The sequence below is a fragment of the Triturus cristatus genome, chromosome 5_1 (genome assembly GCF_964204655.1).
Source record: "Triturus cristatus chromosome 5_1, aTriCri1.1, whole genome shotgun sequence".
Taxonomy (NCBI): domain Eukaryota; kingdom Metazoa; phylum Chordata; class Amphibia; order Caudata; family Salamandridae; genus Triturus; species Triturus cristatus.
In genome coordinates, this window is record NC_140587.1 from 376223653 (window position 1) to 376246825 (window position 23173).

At 49.0% G+C, this 23173-nt stretch overlaps 1 protein-coding gene across 1 annotated transcript in view; it reads right to left on the bottom strand.

Moving 5' to 3' along the window:
• The window catches only part of EMC2 (ER membrane protein complex subunit 2), a 165804-nt gene that overhangs the window by 92848 nt on the left and 49783 nt on the right, over positions 1–23173 (bottom strand). Inside the window, exons 4-5 of the mRNA XM_085605091.1 lie at positions 8691–8776; positions 7748–7805 (exon numbers count right to left, since the gene is read on the bottom strand). Of these exons, the coding sequence (XP_085461217.1) occupies positions 7748–7805; positions 8691–8776 (144 nt within the window). The remainder of the gene's footprint in view (positions 1–7747; positions 7806–8690; positions 8777–23173) is intronic.

Sequence of the window (23173 nt, forward strand, 5' to 3'; positions counted from 1 at the left end):
GGAAATGGGACGTCCTCCTCCCTTGCCTCCTGTTCGCATACCGAGAAGTCCCCCAAAAGTCTCTGGGGTTCAGCCCCTTCGAACTGCTGTACGGACATCCCGTCCGAGGGCCCCTGAGCCTGGTCAAAGAGGGCTGGGAGACGAGCCCCCGGGGGACACCCCCTGATGTGTTCCGCTACATCCTGGCGCTCCGCAACCAGACGAGGAAGTTTAGAGAACTTGCAGAGACTAACCTCGAGGCCAGCCAAGAAGAAATGAAGCGCTGGTATGACCAGAACGCAACCCTGGTCGAGTTCCAGCCGGGCCAGCAGGTTTGGGTCATGGCTCCGGTGAAACCCTGCGCCCTACAAGACAAATGGACTGGTCCCTTCAAGGTGGTCGAGCGGAAGAGCCAGGTCACGTATCTGGTCGACGTGCAGTCCCCACGGAACCCCCTCCGGGTCCTCCACGTGAACCGTCTCAAGCCCCACTTTGTAAGGACGGAATAAAGTTTGCTACTGGCCACTGATGATGGGGCGGAAGAAGACACCGAACCCCTGCCCGATCTCCTGTGCACGAAAGACGTGGACGGTTCCGTGGAGGGAGTGAAACTGTCGACCACCCTCATTCCCCAGCAGGCCGACGACTGCCGCCAGCTGCTCAGACAATTCGCAGACCTCTTCTCTCTCATTCCAAGGGTTACCGACTGGTGTGTCCACGACGTGGACACCGGCGACAGCCCGCCTGTGAGACACCGAGCCTACCGGGTGCCTGACCGGGTCCGCACCTGCATCAAGACCGAGGTACAGAAGATGCTCACCCTGGGAGTAATCGAACCCTCCGACAGCCCCTGGGCCAGCCCGGTGGTTCTGGTCCCGAAGGCGGCTTCCCCGGGGGTCGCCCCCGAACTAAGATTCTGTGTGGACTATCGGGGGCTCAATGCGGTCACCCGCGCAGACGCTCACCCTATTCCCCGAGCCGACGAGCTCATCGACCGCCTGGGGGCCGCCCGGTTCCTCAGCACTTTCGACCTGACCTGCGGATACTGACAGATTGCTCTCACGGAAGGAGCGAAAGAGCGCTCTGCCTTCTCTACGCCAGATGGCCACTACCGCTTCAGGGTCATGCCGTTCGGGGTGAGAAACGCCCCAGCCACGTTCCAGCGGTTGGTGAACAAGGTCCTGGCCGGACTCGAGGAGTTCAGCGCAGCGTACCTTGACGACATCGCTGTATTCAGCTCTCAATGGCACGAGCATCTCCAGCACCTCCGACAAGTACTAATGGCCCTGCGCCAAGCCGGACTAACCGTGAAGGCCAGCAAATGCCAGCTCGGGCAAGGCTCCGTGGTCTACCTAGGGCATCAGGTGGGCAGCGGCCAGGTCGCCCCTCTCCAGCCGAAGATCGACGCCATCAAGTCCTGGGAGCCCCCCACCACGCAGACAGAGGTTCGGGCCTTCCTGGGCGTTACGGGGTACTACCGGAGGTTCATTAAAAATTATGGCAGTATCGCAGGGCCCCTCACAGAGTTGACCTCCAAAAAGCTTCCGCAGAAGGTGCAGTGGACCACCCCGTGCCAGCAGGCGTTCGACGCCTTGAAAACCGCCATGTGCACCGCTCCCGTACTCAAGGCCCCCGACTACTCCCAAGAGTTTGTGGTCCAGACCGACGCATCCGAACACGGCATCGGGGCCGTGCTCTCGCAGTTCGACGACAAGGGCATTGATCAGCCCATAGCCTTCATCAGCCGAAGGCTACTGCCGAGAGAGCAGCGTTGGAGTACTATAGAGCGAGAGACCTTTTCCGTAGTCTGGGCCCTCAAGAAACTGCGGCCCTACTTGTTCGGAACCCATTTTCGAGTACAGACGGACCACCGGCCCTTGCAGTGGCTAATGCGGATGAGGGGGGAGAACCCCAAGCTACTACGATGGTCCATCTCTCTCCAAGGGATGGATTTCACTGTCGAACATCGCCCCGGGACGGATCATGCCAACGCCGACGGCCTGTCCCGGTTCTTCCGCTTCGGCGAGGAGAACCCCCCAGTGGATGGGTAGTTCTCCACGCCTTTCAGCTGGGGGGGACGCGTGTGAGACCGGCCTCACGGCGTTGCCCTCTCCATCATCCAGCCAACCTGCAACCACCCTCAAGACACGGCATCTCCGACTCCGGCCGCCCCAGCCACCCCCAATCCACGGGCCGGCCAGAGGCCTGACAGACTCAACACCCTACCACGCATGCCCAACCGAGGGAGCGGGAACCCTCGAGCCAGACCCAGAGGCGCCAGCCCAGTCACACCTCGGGTCGCCTTCCCCGGGAGGACTCAATCGGCCACCAGGCCCCTGGGGAGCAGGCGCCTCCCCTACCGAGCGTCTGGGGTCCCTCCCAGACCCACCTGAAAAGACCAAAGAAGTGAGCGGCAGGAAATCCCGCCGAACCCCCTCCGTCACCCCAGTCCCCCCTCTGCGAGCACTCCGGACTTCAAAGAACCAGCGGAGTATAACAAGGGGTGCGGGAGAAACAAGGACAGAGAAGACCTGGAACCATCTGAGCCTGCTGACGCTGTCGCGGCTCCTGAACCCTGAAGTCACCTGGGCCTGCTGAGTGACTCGCGGCCCCCAGCTATTGAACCATCTGAGCCCTGCTGACGAGGTCGCGGCTCCCGAACACTGAACCACCTAGGCCTGCTGAGTGACTCGCGGCCCCCAGCTATTGAACCATCTGAGCCCTGCTGACGGAATCGCGGCTCCCGAACTCCGACCACCTGTGCCTGCTGAGAGACTCGCGGCGCTCCCCTTGAGGACGACTCGGTAAGAGATCGCCCAGAGATACGACACCCTCCAGCTCGAGGATTGTGAGCTTCCGCAGGGTATTTCGCAGAGACACTATCTTGAAAGACTGTCCCGCTACCCCCATTCCCCACGACTGATTTGTGGTACGTTGTGCCACTGCTGTACTACTTGCCTTTTGGATCATAAAGATCCCTTGAAATCATCGATAAAAGAACCTATCGTCCTACAAAGAATACGTGTGGTGTCACTCTGTTCGTAGTGCATCTCAGGGTGTGCGCGCCTGGTTCGGCTTACTTGGGAGAGGTGGGTCAAAGGGGTGGGCATGACGTGTATCGAACCCCCCTCCGGCGAACGCCTTTCCAACAGTTATGAACATGGGCATTTACGAGTTTCCCAAAATTATAAATAAAAACATTTGGTATATAAACGACAGACTTCCAATTGGTGTGCCAAAATCCACACATAATGCTCATTTTATCTTAAGTTTTAGTATTTATAACATTCTCTCCAATCAGAAACTTTATGAATTGCCACTTTAAAACAGCTTGACAAGGTTTCTTCTGTGTATCACGGAAACGACTCTGGACAGAAAACTGTATCACAAATGCACCCACCACATAAAATTGCATACAACAGTGGATTATTAAACCAAATGCTTAAGCGGTTAAAATTCTGTACAAATGTTGCCGTCTGCAGTGCAATGAATGGTAGAGCATATAAATCACATATTTACGAGATCTACTGCATAATAATGTATTTGGCTCAAGCAACGTATGCGCCTACATGCAGTCAGAACATGTGACATTTAAAACTAACTCGCGGTTTGGAATCATCGTTGACACCATTTCATTGCACTGGGCACAACATTGGTTACATAAGCAAGTTCTTCTTTATTTCATTTCCTCTCCCTCATGTATTCGATTGTCTCCTTAGATTCCTGGTTTGCAAAAATCTTTATTGTCCTTCTCAAAATGTTCCATTTCCCTCTTTTACAAAATGTTTTCCATGGGTGGGGGTGTTATCGATAAAACAGGTCTTAATACTTCATTTGCTACCACAACTAAGTACAAAGCAAATCTTACTGGGCAAAGAAGGTACATGATATGTCCAATGCCAGAACTCAGTGGGAGAGAACTGTGTTTTAATATAAAATGGCGTTACATTGTGGTGGTAAACTGACACCTATGAACTACGCTTAAAAGTTAATTTCTTCCTCGCCAGGTGCAATGCTTTACTGTTCACAACACCAGTATCTTGGTGATGTTTCACTCTTGTACACTTCAGCGTTATCTACACTGAACTGGATATCTGGTTAACAAATATCAGCAGACAAGCTCCAATGGAAAGAGTATTCTTCAGAATCAGAAAAGCAATTCATACGACTTAAGCTATTTCATCACATTTCTGGATCTTTATACCTAAATTGCCTTACAAATGAAAGCAGAATGGCGATTCTGTCCAAGTGCTGCGATAATTCCACGTTAAAATCTGCATTTTCTTGTGATATCTGCATTGGGCAGTTTCTTGTCTTATGTTAATGGTCACTGGGGAGGCATCTAGGGAGAATGTGAAATGCACAAAACTTTTTTTTAATCATTTTAATGCAAATGTTTTCTATATTTTTTAAACAACCCAGGTAAAAGAGTGCCATGGTATGAAGGCTTATAAATGCACTGAATGGGTTGCTGGCATGCTTGGTAGGAACAACTGCTATTAAGTCATCTGTCCGGAGCGGATATTCTGACGATGGCACAAGCCCAAGGTACCAGGATGATGGAGGTGTAAAGCAAAAACTCCTCAGGCCTCCAACATCACTGGCTCCAGAGTAACCTTTGGAACGTTGGATGGACATGAAATTGCTAAAAACACAGGCTTCAAAAGACCTACATTAATTTCAGAGATTTGTGCATTTAGATGCAAATTAATTTTTTTCCCACAAAAAAGGTCATGAAAGCAAGGAGCAGAAAGGATAAAATAACAATACCTCTTGTGCAGGTGACAACAAATTATACCTTTTGCATAATACTTCAAGCGCATTTAAGGATACAAATTAGTGGTCTTTTGAGCAAGGAGTTTGATGTTGAAGTCTGTACACCCTAAGTGCCTGTTTGTGGGTAATCTTGCAGAGAATCGACTGGGTTATGTAGTAAATAATTAAAATGTGCGCGCTAGAACGTAAAATTGGTAATTAGAAAACTGCACTAGACAGGCATAGAAGGCAATAGGAAATGTGTGCTAAGTGAAGACAGACTACCTCAAAGTCAAATCCTAAGGAAGAAGAAATGTTTAGGTTTTGCCAAGAGAGCGCATGCCCTGCCTCTGTGAGACATGTTGTTTACACACAGTGGGCTTTCAGCCTGCCTATAGGTCACCATTCTGATAGCTTCAACGTTGCTCATTTCCTTTGTCCCCATTTGTCAACACATGCAAGCGCTGTGTCTTTTTCTTGTGTTTGGCCGTCCGCTAGAGCAAGGACCAAGTACTTCTGTACATCCACTTTTTTATTTTTAGGAGCTACTTTTTTCTTTGTGTTCAAGCGCTCCATATGAGTGCTTGTGTTTTCAGTCCGCCTCCCATATCAATGCAGCTTCTTTTCCTTCCCACCCCATACCCTGTATCCTACATCACTGCATTCAACTCTGCACCACTGCGCTCTATTCTATGCCACCATACTGTACGCCACTCTGCATCACTCTATGCCACTGCACTCTACACCACTCTAATCTATGCCACTGCAGTCTATGCCACTCGGCACCACTCTACGCCACTGCACTCCATGCCATTCTGCTCTTCTCTTCACTCCTTTACGCCACTGCATTCTACACTGCTGCACCCCTCTAAGCTGCGCCACTCTACACCACTATTTTATGCGACTCTGTGCCATTTTAATCTATGCCACTGCACTCTACTCTGCACCCCTCAACACCACTGCATTCTACTTTGCACCACTCTACAACACTGCACTTTATGCCACTCTATGGCACTCCAATCTACGCTACTGCACTCTATGCCACTCTGCACCACTCTACTCTGAGCCACTGTACTCTATGCCAGAGCACTCTTCCCTACACCACTCTATTATACACCACTGCACTCCGTGCAACTCTACTCTGCACCACTGTACGCCACTGCACTCTACATCACTCTACTCTGCACCACTCTATTCCACTACACTCTACGCAACTCTAATCTACTCTTTACCACCCCACTCTATGCCACTGCACTCTGCATCACTTTCTGTTGAAGGACAGACTGACTCTAGAGTGTGGGGCTGATCTCTGGCATGCACAAAATTCCTTAGACATGGACTATACATTTCACTCAGCAGCCTACTCACCATACTTATGCAAGGCTAGACTAATTCGTGGCTTCATTCACGATCTCTTCCAAGCCCCCATGACAGAGATAGGATGCATTGCACTTTCAGATCAATCGCACTTATGAGTGCCGATTGAGGCTGAAATACAGCTTACTGGAGAATGAAATAGTGCAGTAACTAAGGCACAGCATGTCTCTTTACTTGGCAGAGGCTTGCAGAGGTGAGGTGGATAACGCCACCTGTGGAACGCACTTAAAACTATTAAGAGGGTGCATCACAATACCTTTGTCTAGACTGAAAAAGTAGAGACAAAGAACAGGTTTACGTAAAAGCTCAACTCTCTGAACTACAGGGAAACCATAAATGCACAGGCTCCATTAGATCTGGTATAAATTCAGTAGGATTAAGGCACACGTTAGGATACAATTTGAGGACAAAATAGAGTATGCGTTAGTGTGGTATTACACTGAGGGCACTAAAGCGGGTAAGCTTCTGAGGGCCAAGGTTATCACTAAAAGGAACATTTGAATTCTGTGGGGCACTATACACTGTTGAGAATGTTCTCCCCTCAGTTACAGATTTCCACTAAGTGTCCAGATGCAGAAACTCACAGACCCAAGGGCTGAAGAATTAGCTAAACACACAGAAAAGAGATACAGTAGCCCAGTAAAGAGCGGTATGAAAACCTGTACAATTAGAAGCAAATGCTTAAGACAACAAGTGGGATTCAAATATCTGCATGCCAAAAGTGTAGCAAGGAATTGGGGTTATCCTGGTACAACTATAAACATTGTCCTCATCTGCAATTGCCTCACGGCAGTGACTGAACACAAGGGACAATGGTGTCAACCAAGGTGGCACACTTCCGGGTGGACAGGGTGCATAAAATGAACATTCACTTTCCAGTCATATGTGGAGAATGTGGAACCTGCTGAAAGAATAACAATGGACACACAAGTCGACATTTTAAATGGTAATTCAAATAACATAAATGGGGCCAGAAGGCCTACCATTTATATTTTCCATAATGCAAAGCTAGAAGTATCTCGATAATAATGAGACTTCCCTTTCAGTACAGTGTGTGCCAGAAAAATACTGAACAGCAGGTGTTTTGCCTTTTAAGAAATCAAAAGTCATGGTACATATGTGGGTCCGTGAATGAAGACGTAATTCCATTCTCTTCATGTTGCTCGCAGTATGGCTAGCTGTTTCTGTCATGTCACATCCATTCATGCAAAAGAAGTATAATGAGCGAAGTGGATGAAACCCTCTGGTAGTCTTATTCAATGCTTTTATGTATTCATACATGTTTCTTTTAGTCTTGTCCAATCCCTATACCTCCAATCTCCTTCCATAGGCCCTATTTTGAAGGAGGCGATGCATCTGCCTCCTCCAAATTAATCAAGCATATCTAGTTTAACAAAGATGGAAAAAACTAACTAAATAAAACGAACAGAGTTCAACTGCATGAAGCCAATGCTACAACGTCACTGTATAGGAGACAGAAGCACAGAAATTGTATATATTATTTGACAAATCGAAGTTCTTTTTACCACCGAATAGTCAAACTAATGTTCACTATTTCTCTGCAAGTAATGAAATATTTTGTTGGCAAAAGTAAAATTTCTGAAATTGCCTCTTTTGGACAAACCATTCGACTTACTGTGTTAGTTGGATCTTCCTGCAGTATCCTGTCATATATCTGGAGAGCGTCATCATACCTGTTCCAAAAGAGAAAATTAAATCCACTTCTTGAAAATAATTTCCAGAAATGTAGTGTAAACTGCAACTGGTTAACTATTACTCTCACAAAAGACCACTGTTCAGATATTTGAGGAGAAAACATGTATTCAGTTCGACTGCTGAATATTTTTGTTATGAACATTTTATGCTGAATTTTTCTTGGCAGGTGCAACGAAATTTGAACAACCCCATATGTTCACCGGCTCCTAGAGGGTCACTGTCAACTTACTGCCAAAAGAATATGATCACTTATTCTGATAATCGTAGGCAGAGGCAAGCAAACAATAAGGAAACTTTTAACTGTAAATTGAAATTAATCTACATCTATTCAAAGCACATCCTGTGTTTTTAAATCGTATCAGATATTAATTTAAACAGGGGTCCTACTGGGAGAGATGAAATGAAGTTCTTGTACAGTGTCAAGACAGCAATATGAAGTAAAGCAAAATAAATCGAGCAAAATTCGCTATATCAATCCATTACAGTGGAAATCTTCCAAACTTCCAAAATACCGTAGGCCACCTTTAACATGGAATCTAGGCATACACTCAATTCAAACGATACATGAAAAATACACACTTCTATTTGTGGTGCATAGAACATGATTAACGACACGCGCTACCAGGAACGTTTTGTGACTGCACTTTGACATTTCAGTGACCCCGTTCTGTTTGCAGCTTTGAGAAAACCTGGAGAAGCAGCATGCCAACTGTTTAAACAGTGTGGTCATTCAGTTCACAAGGGACAAGGTTAGAGACTACCAAAGCCTTTTTCTCTGAACACCTCCACACATACAAGAGCTGTGCATATCTCATTGCACCACATTGTGATTTTAGTCTTGAATTCAGAACTTCATGATTTACCTTTCCATCGCTTCGAATCTCATGCCAGTTAATCGCTTTACTCTGTGGCTGCCAGGGAACTGCCGTCGTAATTCTTGAAGACACGTCTGTCAACAAATTGTTTTTTTAACAAGTTAGGATACTGAAAAAATATATTAGCTAAAATTGGAAATGCTTAAGGATCAGCTTGAAAACAGAAAGCTGGTGATTGGTACTGCATTAACAGTAGATTATTATCAAGTGCCCTGCAATACCATAATTCTGAACTTACGGGAAACAGAGGTGTAACATTAAACTGAGGGCTCAACACACAAAGCCAATGTCTTCTCCCATAGAATTACTCCAAGCTTTGGATCAGTTTCCGACTTCTTAGGGACGCATGCCCCAGCAGCATTAGTTTCCCTCCAGTACTTACAAGCATAAAATGTACTCCCCGGAATTTCCAACAGTTCTGCATGGGGATGGAAGATCTCGTCCACAAGCCCAAGACCCCATTAGGCGTTCTTTTCAAGGAAACACTCCTGCACTTCATAGCTGGAATAGCAGGAAATATAAAAAAGCCAAAAGGTACGAGTGTGTGGTTGCCCACTTGAAAGCAGACCCAGCCAAGAATGTCCACAAACAGGCCAGTAAGGCAATGTAGACGTAGAGCAACACACCGGAGAGGTAGGAAGCAAAGCAGCAGAAAGAAGAGGCAGCATGTTGAATGTTCTGGGTGACCCAGAAGCAATACGAGTAACGACTCGCTCTGCGGCTGCACACAACGAGAGAACAGGGCCTGGTCCCGATGGGTACAGGAAGAGTTGAAATGAGACCCGGCCCCTGATGCCCGACAGTAGGAGGCATCAACACTTCCCCAAACACATTGACCAAGACCAGCAGCAGCTTTTTCCTCCCACTTAGATCACTATCTAGCAAGCGGCGCTGGGGACTGGCCTCGTGTATATTGGGCCATGCATCAGCAAGGAGACATGGAATGACAGCAATAGCCTGTGTGGCGCACGGTGGGTAGATACCAGAGGGGCCCGGACCGCATCTTACGTCCCATAAGATACTGGAGACTCCCCATCCCCCTCCCTAGTGAGGGACAGTCAGTGGTCGTAAGAGAGCTTGGTGTGTGAACTGAATATCTGCTTACCGGAGGTTTAGGCAGAGACACCTGGTAGCTGGGTTGGGGTCATGGTGTGCCCAAATATACAATACCAATATTATGTGGGTTCCTTCTCTCTTCTCTGCATCTTCCTTGTCCTTAGACACTACCAATTGTAATTCATTGTCAATCATTTGCCTTGGCAACAGAATACAGTATTATTGCACAATTTATAGCAGGCACTAAAAATAACCATGGATTAGGTTTGATTGGGTTTATGGCTACTATTTGGAAAACGCATTTACTGCTCTCTTAGACTCTACAAGCTGTTATAGGATTTTTATATATACATGAATGTCTTTAATTGATGTTGTCCAGTTCTCCCTATCCCCCCGTTCCACCTGCAAAAAATCCCCCCACTTCCAGGTCTTTCTTTCATATGTTTCAAATATGTGTGTGTGTTGTCGTTTTTTCTTGCCGGTGTAAAATATAGCTGTCATTGCCTCTCCGTCGGGGCGTTTTCATTTTATTTATTATTCTTGTTATTGTCTCCTATTTATGTATCAAATATATTTGATAGAGTAATACTTTTATGATTCTCTCAAGGCTAGAGTCCGGCCATTCAAGGATGAGGGCATAACCTGGTTTTCCAGGATTAACTCCAGGTCTTGACGCCACTTTCTGGAACTCTCCCTTTGCTAGTCTCCCTTTTGTAACTCCTTCAGGGTTAGCCTCCTGGTCTTTGTGACAACTTCTGAGTTAGAGCCTGGCCATGCTAATCATCCCTGTGTTACAGTCTGGCTTGTTTTAAATGGTATCTGTAGGACTTTCCATGTGTTGCCCTATTTTGGTTACAGCATGCCCCATGATCCTTTCTGTTCTTGAATCCTGGGTCTAAACTAAAATCTCCTTGACATGTGTGCTTCCACTAATAAGCCTCCTCCAACTGCTATGAGCTAAACAACAAATAAAAACAAGCATTTGCAATGCAATAGGTCTCGCATTACTGAATGTTTGAGCTATTGGTGTTGCATTATTATTAGCAATGCCAATAGCTCAAACTTTAATAATGCAAGACCTATTGCATTGCAAATGCTTGTTTTCTTTATATGGGGACTGTGTTGTTTTCCCTAAGCAGAGAGAAGCACACAATACATTAAGATCCCTCATGGTGCTGTTGAAGTGGGAGCGAGCCTATTACTTCTTTACAAAAGACCCAGAGCAAGTAAACCTACTTTGCCAGGAAAGCACGAGAAGGGATACTAGGTGGTGAACCATAGGTTCATCGTCAATTTTAGCTCATGGAGAGAATTCTGAAATGTATAGATTAGCTGTGCTAGTTATTGAAAAAAGTGAAATTCATGTGATCCTCTTACAAGTCGTTTTAGTGCGTTATCTATACAGACAGACCTACGGAAAGACTTTGCTTTTTAGGATTATTCCAGAATTGTTTCTAGACAGATTGACAAAATGTAAAATCAATCATAAAAGAACAGACACAGGGAAAAAGTAATGATTTTTTTTGAAAAAGCGGTCTGTATTAACAAAGGACGACATGATGTATGCTGAGTAGGTGATGGCGTTTCGACCTATTCAAATTAAGGTCATCGTCAGGACAGGATTACACTTTAATCAGGCGGTGCTGTGATTAAAGAAACAGTACTGTAGTCATGAAGAAAACAATAAATTGTTTGCATCACTCAACTTGAAAGTACGTCCCAGGGTGGGTATAGGAGTGCAACTTACAGTTAAATTTGCGCAAAGGTGCCTTCATTTCCAATTTCTCTAATAAGGCGATATAGGCATCGGAGCTCTTCAATATGAAAGATGCCTTGTGATGTGACTCCCATAGCAAGGCATGCATGTTGTCGCGCTGCAAACAATACAAACAATTTATTGTTTCCTTCATGACTGCAGTACTGTTTCTTTAATCACAGCACCATCTGATTAAAGTTTAATCCTGTTATTTGGTTCTTAACATGTTATTTTTTAATTACGGCTTCACTGCCTATGTTTTGTGTCCATTTAAAAAAAAAAAAAAGAAAAAAGTGTGCGCCTTTCATGCAGTTTTTCACACCTGTCACGTGTCTCACTTGCACCGTTCACCTTTTTCGCGAGCACAGTGTGCACTAATTTTTGGATTACACTGTTAAACTATGTAATAGTTCTGTTATAACAAATACAACCGTTAATACAGACGACTTTTTCAAAAAATTATTGCTTTCTCCGTTTCTGTTCTTTTGTAATTAATTTTACAGTTTGTCACTCTGTCTAGAAACAATACCTGTTGAGACATTGTTTGATACCTAAGGAAAGCATGCCACGCTTTTATCCAGTTTATTTGAGGTAGATTAAATTATTAGGATTAAGGTATGATTTTTAGTGAGGGTGGGAAATGTGAATTCAAGCATTGGTTGGTGGTTTTATTAGAAGAGCTACACAAAATTAGGTACTGTTAGAACACAGGTGTATGACTCTTAAAGCAGAGATTGTGATATTTGAATTTAAGAGTGGGGAACCTGCAGAGGTACAATAAAAGGGGTGAAGGCAACAGAGATGTTTTAAGGCATGGGCAAAGTGGGCTCTGGCCCAGGGCCCCAGCATTTCAGGGGACCCCCTGCCAGCTCTGTTCTGCAGAGAGTATTGCCCCGATGATCTTGAATAATTTCAAATTGTTTTAAATACAATTTTCCTTTAATTTATTTTTAATGTGGGAATGTATTACCCACATTTTGAAAAGAAATGTGTTTAGGTAAAAATGCAACATCCATAAAAAAGCTTCTTTTAGATCAAAAGAGGACCTCACATATGAGCAATGGAAGGGCGTCTCAGAGATTATTTGCAGTAAATGTAGTGAGCTGCTGCTGTGTAACAACATTGAAAACACACCTCTCTATCCCTGACTATTAGACCGAAAATCTTTTACAATTTGGAGGAGTGTGCCTGTACACTGTCAGTGACTAGGCCAGAGAGGGCAAGAAAGAGGTGAAACTGTATCATAAATTCAAAGCTGTTCTGTACAAGGGCCCCGAAAATACGTTTGGCCCAGGGCCCCCAAAATCCTTAAGATGTCCCTGGAAGGCAAAACATACATGTAGCGTAGAGTAGGCCATGCTCAGAGAGAGGAGGCATGCACAGAATGGAACGGAAGTAAAAATGTATTTGAAAGAAAGGTGAGTCGACAATCAGAAGTTTTAAATCAGTTATGTTTAATGCAGGGTTTTTAGGAATACTGTGGAGGAAACAACATTGTTTGAATGTGTTTCAATACAACTGGTCACCATGAGAACCCCAGCATACTCACACACAATCACCACCACGGGTAAATACAATTTAAATCGTTTGTGCAGTACGGTGGAAAGAGGCTGTGTGGCTGCTGAGGGGTGCATCTTGTGTGCTGTCTTTGCAGTTTTGTACTTTGTACTTTTGTTGTTACCATCATGAACAGTAGAGCATAGATACTACTATGCAACGACAAAAACAGGACAGGGTGAACTTCTCACACACAAGAAAAGACTACTTGAAATCTGTAGTGGCTGATCCCTCGAGTGCTGCTTGCTGGAAATGGAAACCTGCATGGTTTAATTTCATAATAAAATATGTTTGCCACTAAATCCTGAAATATCACACCCATGGACCTTTCATTAATTAAAGCTCTCAAATGTTCGAAATCCATGTCCAAGCACCTCATCCTCCAGGTTTTTACTGAATATTGTAGGATTTGTAGTCATGCTAGTACCTTTTAAAATTAGCACTGAAAGTCCCAGAATACCAAAAAGACCTTAATTGGATGCCCTATTCACAAATGGAACTGTGAAACTTGAGACGTCTGACCAAGAGATCCGAGTTGCTGTGAACACCTTCCAACATTATACTCATAAGCACTGGGTTAACAAATGGTTGAACCTCACTTTTCACAATCCTCAAGCAGAACTGACTGGGCTGGACAAAGGAAAACCTGGTATACAGTGGCACAAACATGCTCAGCCTATACGGACCTGGGAGCCATCTGAGGAAGCGATACAGTGGTTATAGGAGTGATTTGCTGTTGCAGAAAAGTGAATTGTTTGAAAACATTAAAAAGGGGCGAGGCTCTGTCCAAACTTCCCGGGCGCAAAGTGGGGTGTGCTTGCATGTTTTAAAATGGGATGGCACAAACGTGTTTTCCGGGAAGACTTCTCTTCTCTGCTGTGGGCTAGAACATTCTAAAAAGCGTTCATCGCAAGCCTGGAGGGTGCTCAGGCAGAATTACAACTCAGAGGTGCGTGCGAGAGTGGAAGATCAATAAAAGCCAATTCATCCAGCCAAGTTAGTTATCAGTAGTGCTGTGAATCGGAAGTGCTGTCCATACTGAGGACCTGCACTTCTTTAAAGTGAAAGCGAGAGTACCTTGCTTTTTAGCTCTGCTGCAATACATTTCATGGAAGAGTACCGGCAGTTTTCAGGAGCAAACAGGCACTCTCTTCCAGCACTTTTGTATTTCCATTTAAAGCACTGGTTAAAAGGTCAGAGTTTCAGCCAGATCACTAAACTTCGAACGTGTGACTCTCAATCTGGAGAGTCTATTTAAAATGGGGGGGGGGGGGGGGAATCTGTTCTTCAGAGAGACTTAAAAGTTTGGCTTCTCCTTCAGGAACTTTTTATGGAATCTCGCCCCGAGAAGGACGGGCGTTCCAACACATGTCAAAATAATTGTTCTACTCCCACTCATTTTCACTCTGGAAAAAAAACATGATTTTGCAACTCCTGATGCTCATCGACAGCGCATTCTACATTGGAACAGGTTAAGTTGTCCCGCTGCTGCTGTTCCCTGCACTCCACTCCTTTTCAACCCGATTCTCCCAGTACAAAGTAAACAGACGGAATGGTCTGGGTGGGGTTCAAATCATCGCTAGTGAAGAGGGGGGCACTGATGCTATCCTAGCGTTCAAGTGTGCGACCTCCCCGTTTCCTACCCTGCACCTTGACCCCGGGCTATTCGCGGCTCTCTGATCCGGTGGGATTACCGGGGCTAATGCTGCACACCTGTGGCTTTATCTCCTGCAGCGCGCGAACACCGCAGAGCCTCTGTTCCACCTTGTTGCAGAGCTTCTTGTCAAAGGAGTGCTGTTTGCAAAGTTTTTGGCACTTTCGGATCTTGCCTGGTATCGACTGCTTCACATGCCCCTTCTAACCGAACGCTGTCTGCAGCCAGGGCAAAACTGCAACAGGGGCACAATACACTATCTGCGCTTACCCATGTCTGGCCTTTTGAGTGTGCTGACTCCGGTACTGGTCCCTGGGTTCTGCGGAGCATGTTTCGGTCGTAAGAGTGCAATAAAGACGCTGGAGTCCCTGACGATACAAGCAACTCTCACACTTCAGCTCTCCCTTCAAACATCAGCGGCTTGCTGGGGAGGCTGCTGAGGGGAGTGTGACATCACCGCACCGTGCGCCTAGGCGGGGGGAGGCTTCCCTGGCCGTCCCCGCGTCGTAGTCAGCCAGAAGACTTTACCTCTGCACAAGTTTCTCTTTGGGAAACATAAACCAGTCAAATTCAATGTGCTTCCCTGACAGTCGGACTGTTTGGTAACGTTGCACCCGCCACGCCAAAAAAGAGTGGTTATCGTAAAGAATGTAGAAACAAAATTCCAGAACCTCTTCGATTTGGCACACACCATAGAAGAAAGGCTGCGCAGCCCGTCCTTAAAGTAAAATAGAAACTACTCATGAACAAGCCCTCGAGTGGTGAGCGCGCGCCACTGCGAGCCATGGCCTATTGGTGTGTATTACGCGCTTGGTGCGCGTATTAGACACCAATAGGCCGTGGGAGGAGCAACGCGCCCGCCTTTGGCCTACTGCATGCTGACTTTCAAAAAACCATGCACGTAAAGGCCAATAACGTGCCACAGAAGGAAAGGCACACGCTCATGCGTGTGCCATTCCTAGGGCAGCCTCACATCCCCGTTTTTCCCTCACTAAATGTCTCGCGCTGCGCGAGCACCGCTACGCAGAGCAACGCTAGGCGCGAGACCTTAAAACCTTTAAATTAATTTAATATTTCAATATACTAATACACCACTAATCTTTTATGGGTTCCAGAGTAGCATGCTTCTCGCCAAAAGAATCCACTTCAACCCCCCTTCAGGGGTAGCAAGCATATATAAACGCCAACCTTTTTTCCCTTCTCCATCTCTACACAATCCTTCTCAATCCAAATAATCTGACTAACATATCCACCACTCAAATTACTTTTATATTTTCACTATACTAATTCACCACTAATCCTTTATGGGTTCCAGAGTGGCGTGCTACTCGCAGAAAAAAACACTTCAACCCCCTCATCAGAGGTAGCAAGCGCTATATAAATGCAAACATTTTTCCTTCTCTATCTATCCACTATCCTTCTCAATCCAAATAATCTGACTAACATATCCACCACTCAAAACACTTTCATATTTTCACAATAATTCACTACTTATCCTTTCTAGTTTCCTAAGTAGCGTGCTACTCGCCGAAAAAGCGCTTCAAAACTCCATCAAGGGTAGCAAGCGCTAAATAAATGCAAGCATTTTTTCCTCTTCTTCCGTCCATTATCCTTATCAATCCAAATAACTGACCAACATAACCACCACTCAAACTACTTTCATATTTTCACTATACTAATTCACCACTAATTCTTTATGGGTTCCGAGTAGGGTGATACTTGTCGAAAAAGCATTTTGACGCCTCGCCAGGGGTAGTAAGCGCTATATAAATGCAATTACAATACAGATATATATATAGTTTTTGTATTTGTATATCTACATGTTTTAAAATGTCCTTTGTTACCTTCAGAGAACGGTGTTATGTGCAATGTAGGTTGTTATGTTTAGTCTTTTATGGAAGCTGGTTTTTTTTTTACATGTCACATTTATTGTATAGCAGCCATGAGGAAGTCCATTGGTATGGACGAAACAGGTTGGCTGTCTTCATCACATATGCGTGATACTTTTCAAGAAAAGAAAATAAAGACAAGAGTTAAACAAAGTTTACGTGTTTGATTGGGGTGTTTTTCTCTTATTATTCATTTCTTGTTATTGATGTGGTGCACCGCTATGCTCTTTATTGCTATTGAAACATTTTTGGTATATGCATCTTGGCAGCAGGTGTTTGTGGTGCGTGCACACACTTTAAAATACTTGTGTGAATTATAATTTCGAAACACATGTTAGGTGCGGTCTTTTTGGTCTGTCTCTGTTCTATGATTTCTAACATACTAAGTCCGCACAGGATATGGGGAGTTGTGTCAGATGGAAACCTCAGCGCCACGGGCGCAGGGGAAAGGAACTTGGAGGCCCACATGGAAAAAACCTGAGTGCTTAATTTCAGAACCCATGTCACCATCTTGCAAGTGACACGATTTAGTGAACCTTGGAAAACTGAAGGGAGCCCAGTAAACATCTATCCAAACGGTTGTATGATGTTACAACGCATGCAAGTACCACGCATGCCTTTACCACACATTTTTCAAAATGCATGCCTGTATCACACATATACCTTTACCACGCAAAGTATAAATAACGTGGGAGTGGAAGGATGTTATCTCATTATTTGCTGATGATATTGTGTTGTATCTGGTAGATCAAGAGAGAACCACCGCGAGGATTCCCAAGATTTTAAGGTTCTTCACGGAACTACTCTGGTATAGGCATCGACTGGTCAAAGGGCACTGCCTAGCCACTTGCGCTTTGGTGGTATAGAAAGGGACGGTATTGTCCCGTGCCCTGGAACAAGGAGCATTCACCTACCTGGGGATTTACGTGACCACTGACCAGAAATTGTTCTATGAACGAAAGCTGCTCAGACTGATGAAGGAGTATAGACAGGGTTTTAGCAGCAGCTGGCGCAAATGACTATCGCTGTTTGGTAGGGCGGCGCTTTATTAATGGTAAACTTGCCAAAATTCCTGTATGACTTACAAAACTCAATTTTTGAAGTCCCTGAGTATATTCTTTTAGACTGGTAGAGTCCAAAACTAGAATGCTGCTGGGTGGCGGGGGGGATGGGGGGGAAGGGGCGGGGTGGCGAGGACAGCGGGGGTTTCACTGCAGATAACAGTCAACATTAAGTAAAAATCCCTTTGATGGCGGTGTAGCACTGCCGGACCTTCACTCCTATTGGCTTACCCAATTGATATTGGCCAATGTCTGGCTGTTTGCTGATAAGAGGGAGCCTTCCTGATGCTCCTCGGAGTTAAGGTTTGGGCTTTACAAATTCCTTATTATTTAACATAACATGGCAGACGGACAGACTATGTACCTCAAGGTTAGCTCAAACTACTTGTGGGACACCCCCGCGCCGCACGGCCACCAGCTGCTGCGTGTGCCCCTTCCGCTTGTGCCTCGCTGCCCGGCTGCTGCCGCTTGACCACGCCCCCTCCCTCGAGCCCGAGGTCCGTGGTTGCTCCTGTGCCCTGCTCTCGTCTGTTTTCCATAATCTGTTCTGTTTGCATTTTTCTGTGTGTTTTCGTCTTTTTGCCTTAGTGCCAGTTTTGTCATATTACGTCCCTCTGTTCCCTCCCCGCTCCCCGCTTCCCGTCACCGCCGCTAAGCCCCGCCCCTTTTTGCCTTCTGTATCCCTCCCCGCTCCCGCCTCCCAGCTGCCCCGCCCACCCGCGCACTTGGCCATATATGGCGACCGTGCGACGCAGGTGAGTGTGACCTACTTGTGGGACACCCCCGCGCCGCACGGCCACCAGCTGCTGCGTGTGCCCCTTCCGCTTGTGCCTCGCTGCCCGGCTGCTGTCGCTTGACCACGCCCCCTCCCTCGAGCCCGAGGTCCGTGGTTGCTCCTGTGCCCTGCTCTCGTCTGTTTTCCATAATCTGTTCTGTTTGCATTTTTCTGTGTGTTTTCGTCTTTTTGCCTTAGTGCCAGTTTTGTCATATTACGTCCCTCTGTTCCCTCCCCGCTTCCCGCCACCGCCGCTAAGCCCCGCCCCTTTTTGCCTTCTGTATCCCTCCCCGCTCCCGCCTCCCAGCTGCCCCGCCCACCCGCGCACTTGGCCATATATGGCGACCGTGCGAAGCAGGTGAGTGTGACCTACTTGTGGGACACCCCCGCGCCGCACGGCCACCAGCTGCTGCGTGTGCCCCTTCCGCTTGTGCCTCGCTGCCCGGCTGCTGCCGCTTGACCACGCCCCCTCCCTCGAGCCCGAGGTCCGTGGTTGCTCCTGTGCCCTGCTCTCGTCTGTTTTCCATAATCTGTTCTGTTTGCATTTTTCTGTGTGTTTTCGTCTTTTTGCCTTAGTGCCAGTTTTGTCATATTACGTCCCTCTGTTCCCTCCCCGCTCCCCGCTTCCCGCCACCGCCGCTAAGCCCCGCCCCTTTTTGCCTTCTGTATCCCTCCCCGCTCCCGCCTCCCAGCTGCCCCGCCCACCCGCGCACTTGGCCATATATGGCGACCGTGCGACGCAGGTGAGTGTGACCTACTTGTGGGACACCCCCGCGCCGCACGGCCACCAGCTGCTGCGTGTGCCCCTTCCGCTTGTGCCTCGCTGCCCGGCTGCTGCCGCTTGACCACGCCCCCTCCCTCGAGCCCGAGGTCCGTGGTTGCTCCTGTGCCCTGCTCTCGTCTGTTTTCCATAATCTGTTCTGTTTGCATTTTTCTGTGTGTTTTCGTCTTTTTGCCTTAGTGCCAGTTTTGTCATATTACGTCCCTCTGTTCCCTCCCCGCTCCCCGCTTCCCGCCACCGCCGCTAAGCCCCGCCCCTTTTTGCCTTCTGTATCCCTCCCCGCTCCCGCCTCCCAGCTGCCCCGCCCACCCGCGCACTTGGCCATATATGGCGACCGTGCGACGCAGGTGAGTGTGACCTACTTGTGGGACACCCCCGCGCCGCACGGCCACCAGCTGCTGCGTGTGCCCCTTCCGCTTGTGCCTCGCTGCCCGGCTGCTGCCGCTTGACCACGCCCCCTCCCTCGAGCCCGAGGTCCGTGGTTGCTCCTGTGCCCTGCTCTCGTCTGTTTTCCATAATCTGTTCTGTTTGCATTTTTCTGTGTGTTTTCGTCTTTTTGCCTTAGTGCCAGTTTTGTCATATTACGCCCCTCTGTTCCCTCCCCGCTCCCCGCTTCCCGCCACCGCCGCTAAGCCCCGCCCCTTTTTGCCTTCTGTATCCCTCCCCGCTCCCGCCTCCCAGCTGCCCCGCCCACCCGCGCACTTCGCCATATATGGCGACCGTGCGAACGCGCAGCGTTCACGCGCAGCGGGCGCGCCGATTGTGCGCCGAAGGCGCGCCAAAGGCAAGCCCGTCTACGCCCGTCCGCGCCTGGACCGCGCCCAGTGCCAGGACCCCTGGCCCCCGAGGACCCCGACCGACCCGCCTGACGTACAACGCCGCCACCCTCATCGCACTCAACACCGGCGGAACCCAGGGATGCTACCGAGCTACTCCGAAGCACACCCACGGGCCCTTCAGCTGCCACGCCTGCAAGTTCACCTGCATCCGGACCTGCCCGACACCAGCACCTGCCATGCCGAACACCAGCAGCAACCACCTCAAGTGCATCCTGCTCAACACCCGCTCCGTCCACAGACACGCCATCGAACTCTGGAACCTCATCGACACCACAGCCCCCGACGTCGCCTTCATCACGGAGACCTGGATGAACGCCTCCTCAACGCCCGACATCGCCATCGCCATCCCAGAAGGATACAAGATCACCCGGAAGGATCGCAACGCCAACCAGATGGGAGGAGGCATCGCCATCATCCACAAGAACACCATCCGCATCACGACCAGCACCGACAACTCCCCACCCTCCGCCGAACACCTGCACTTCCAGATCCACACCGACCCGAAGACCACCCTCAGAGGCACCCTGATCTACCGACCTCCGGGACCACGCACTCAATTCAGCGAGGACATCGCCGACTTCGTCAGCCCGCACGCCCTCCCCTCCGCCGACTACATCCTCCTGGGGGACTTCAACTTCCACCTGGAGAACAACAACGACTGCAACACCAGCACCCTGCTCGACAACCTCGCCAACCTTGGACTCAAGCAGCTGGTGTCCACCCCCACCCACCTCGCCGGACACACACTCGACGCCATCTTCTCATCCAGCAAAGACATCACCTTCAGCCACGCCACAGAACTCCACTGGACGGATCACAGATGCATCCACTTCACCTTCAGAAGAACGACGATCCACCACCACCAGCAACAGGCTGCCCGAAGAAGCTGGAACAAGATCACAGCCGACCAGCTCGCCGCCTCCCTGAGCCAGCACCCTCCGGCCAGCTCAGCGAACCCCAGCCAGGCCGCCGACAACCTCACGAAGTGGATCAGCGACTGCGCGGACGAACTCGCCCCACTGAGGACCCCGCCCAGCAGACCCGGCAGCAAGAGAGCCCCTTGGTTCACCGACGAACTCAAGAGCTCCAAGAAGTACTGCCACACCCTCGAGAAAGCCTGGAGAAGGGAACCCACACTGGACAACAGGACCACCCTCAGGCTTGCCACCCGGAAACACCACCAACTGATCCGCATCGCCAAGAAGACGGCTTTCAAGAACCGACTGGACAACAACGCTCACAACTGCAAGGAACTCTTCAACATCGTGAAAGAGCTCTCCAACCCCAACGCCGGAAGCAACGACATCACCCCTTCGCAAGACCTCTGCAACTCCCTCGCCTCCTACTTCCACAACAAGATCGCGGACTTACACAACAGCTTCAGCACCCATCCGACCCACGCCACGACCGCAGCAACGCCACCCACCACCATCCTCCGCGCCTGGACCCCGGTCAACACCGAAGACACCGTCCACACGATGAACTCCGTCCACTCCGGATCTCCGACAGACCCCTGCCCTCACCACGTCTTCAACAAAGCCGACGCTGTCATCGCTCCCCACCTGCGGGACATCATCAACACCTCATTCGACACCGCCACCTTCCCCGAGAGCTGGAAGCACGCCGAACTCAGCGCTCTACTCAAGAAACCCACAGCAGACCCCACCGAACTCAAGAACTACCGCCCCATCTCTCTACTACCGTTTCCAGCCAAAGTCATCGAGAAAACCGTCAACAAACAGCTGGCCGCCTTCCTCGAGACGAATGGATCCCTCGACCCATCACAGTCTGGATTCCGGGCCAACCACAGCACCGAGACCGCCCTCATCGCCGCCACTGACGACATCCGAGCCCTGATGGACAACGGGGAAACAGCGGCCCTCATCCTCCTAGACCTCTCCGCGGCTTTCGACACGGTCTGCCACCGCACCCTAGTACAGCGCCTCAGCAACGTCGGAATCCAGGAGAAGGCGCTGGAATGGATCGTCTCCTTTCTCAACGGAAGAACACAAAGAGTCCGCCTACCACCGTACAAGTCAGAGGCCACCGAAGTCATCTGCGGCGTCCCTCAAGGATCCTCACTGAGCCCGACTCTCTTCAACGTCTACATGAGCCCTCTCGCGGCCATCGCACGCCAACACAACCTCAACATAATCTCCTACGCCGACGACACCCAGCTGATCCTCTCCCTGACCAACGACGACCCCGCCGCCGCCAGAGCCAACCTGCACGAAGGGATGAGAGAGGTAGCCGAGTGGATGACGACGAGCCGCCTGAAGCTGAACTCAGATAAGACGGAGGTCCTCATCCTGGGCTCCACGCCCTCCGCCTGGGACGACTCCTGGTGGCCCCCCGCCCTGGGCACCGCACCCAAACCGACAGACCACGCACGCAACCTGGGTTTCATCCTGGACTCCTCCCTCTCCATGACCAGGCAAGTCAACGCCGTCTCCTCATCGTGCTTCAACATCCTGCGCATGCTTCGGAAGATCTTCTGGTGGATCCCCACGGAGACCAGGAAGACCGTCACCCAGGCCCTCGTCACCAGCCGACTGGACTACGGCAACGCACTCTACGCCGGAACCACCGCCAAGATCCAGAAGAGACTCCAGCGCATCCAGAACGCCTCAGCCAGACTCATCCTCGACATCCCACGTCACAGCCACATCTCCGGACACCTAAGAGACCTGCACTGGCTCCCGATCAACAAGAGAATCACCTTCCGCCTCCTTACCCACGCACACAAAGCTCTCCACAACCAAGGCCCGAGCTACCTCAACAACCGAATCAACTTCTACGCTCCCAGACGCCACCTCCGATCCGCCAGCCACGCCCTCGCCACCGTCCCACGCATCCGCAGAACCACTGCTGGAGGAAGGTCCTTCTCCTACCTGGCCGCCAAGACCTGGAACTCCCTCCCGGCCGACCTGCGCCGGACCCAAGACCACCTCTCCTTCAGGAAGAAGCTCAAGACCTGGCTGTTCGAGCAGTAGCGGCACCCCCCCCCCCCCCCAAGCGCCTCGAGACCCTACGGGTAGGTAGTGCGCTCTATAAATTTCCTTGATTGATTGATTGATTGAAACTACTAATTGTAGTGGGAAAC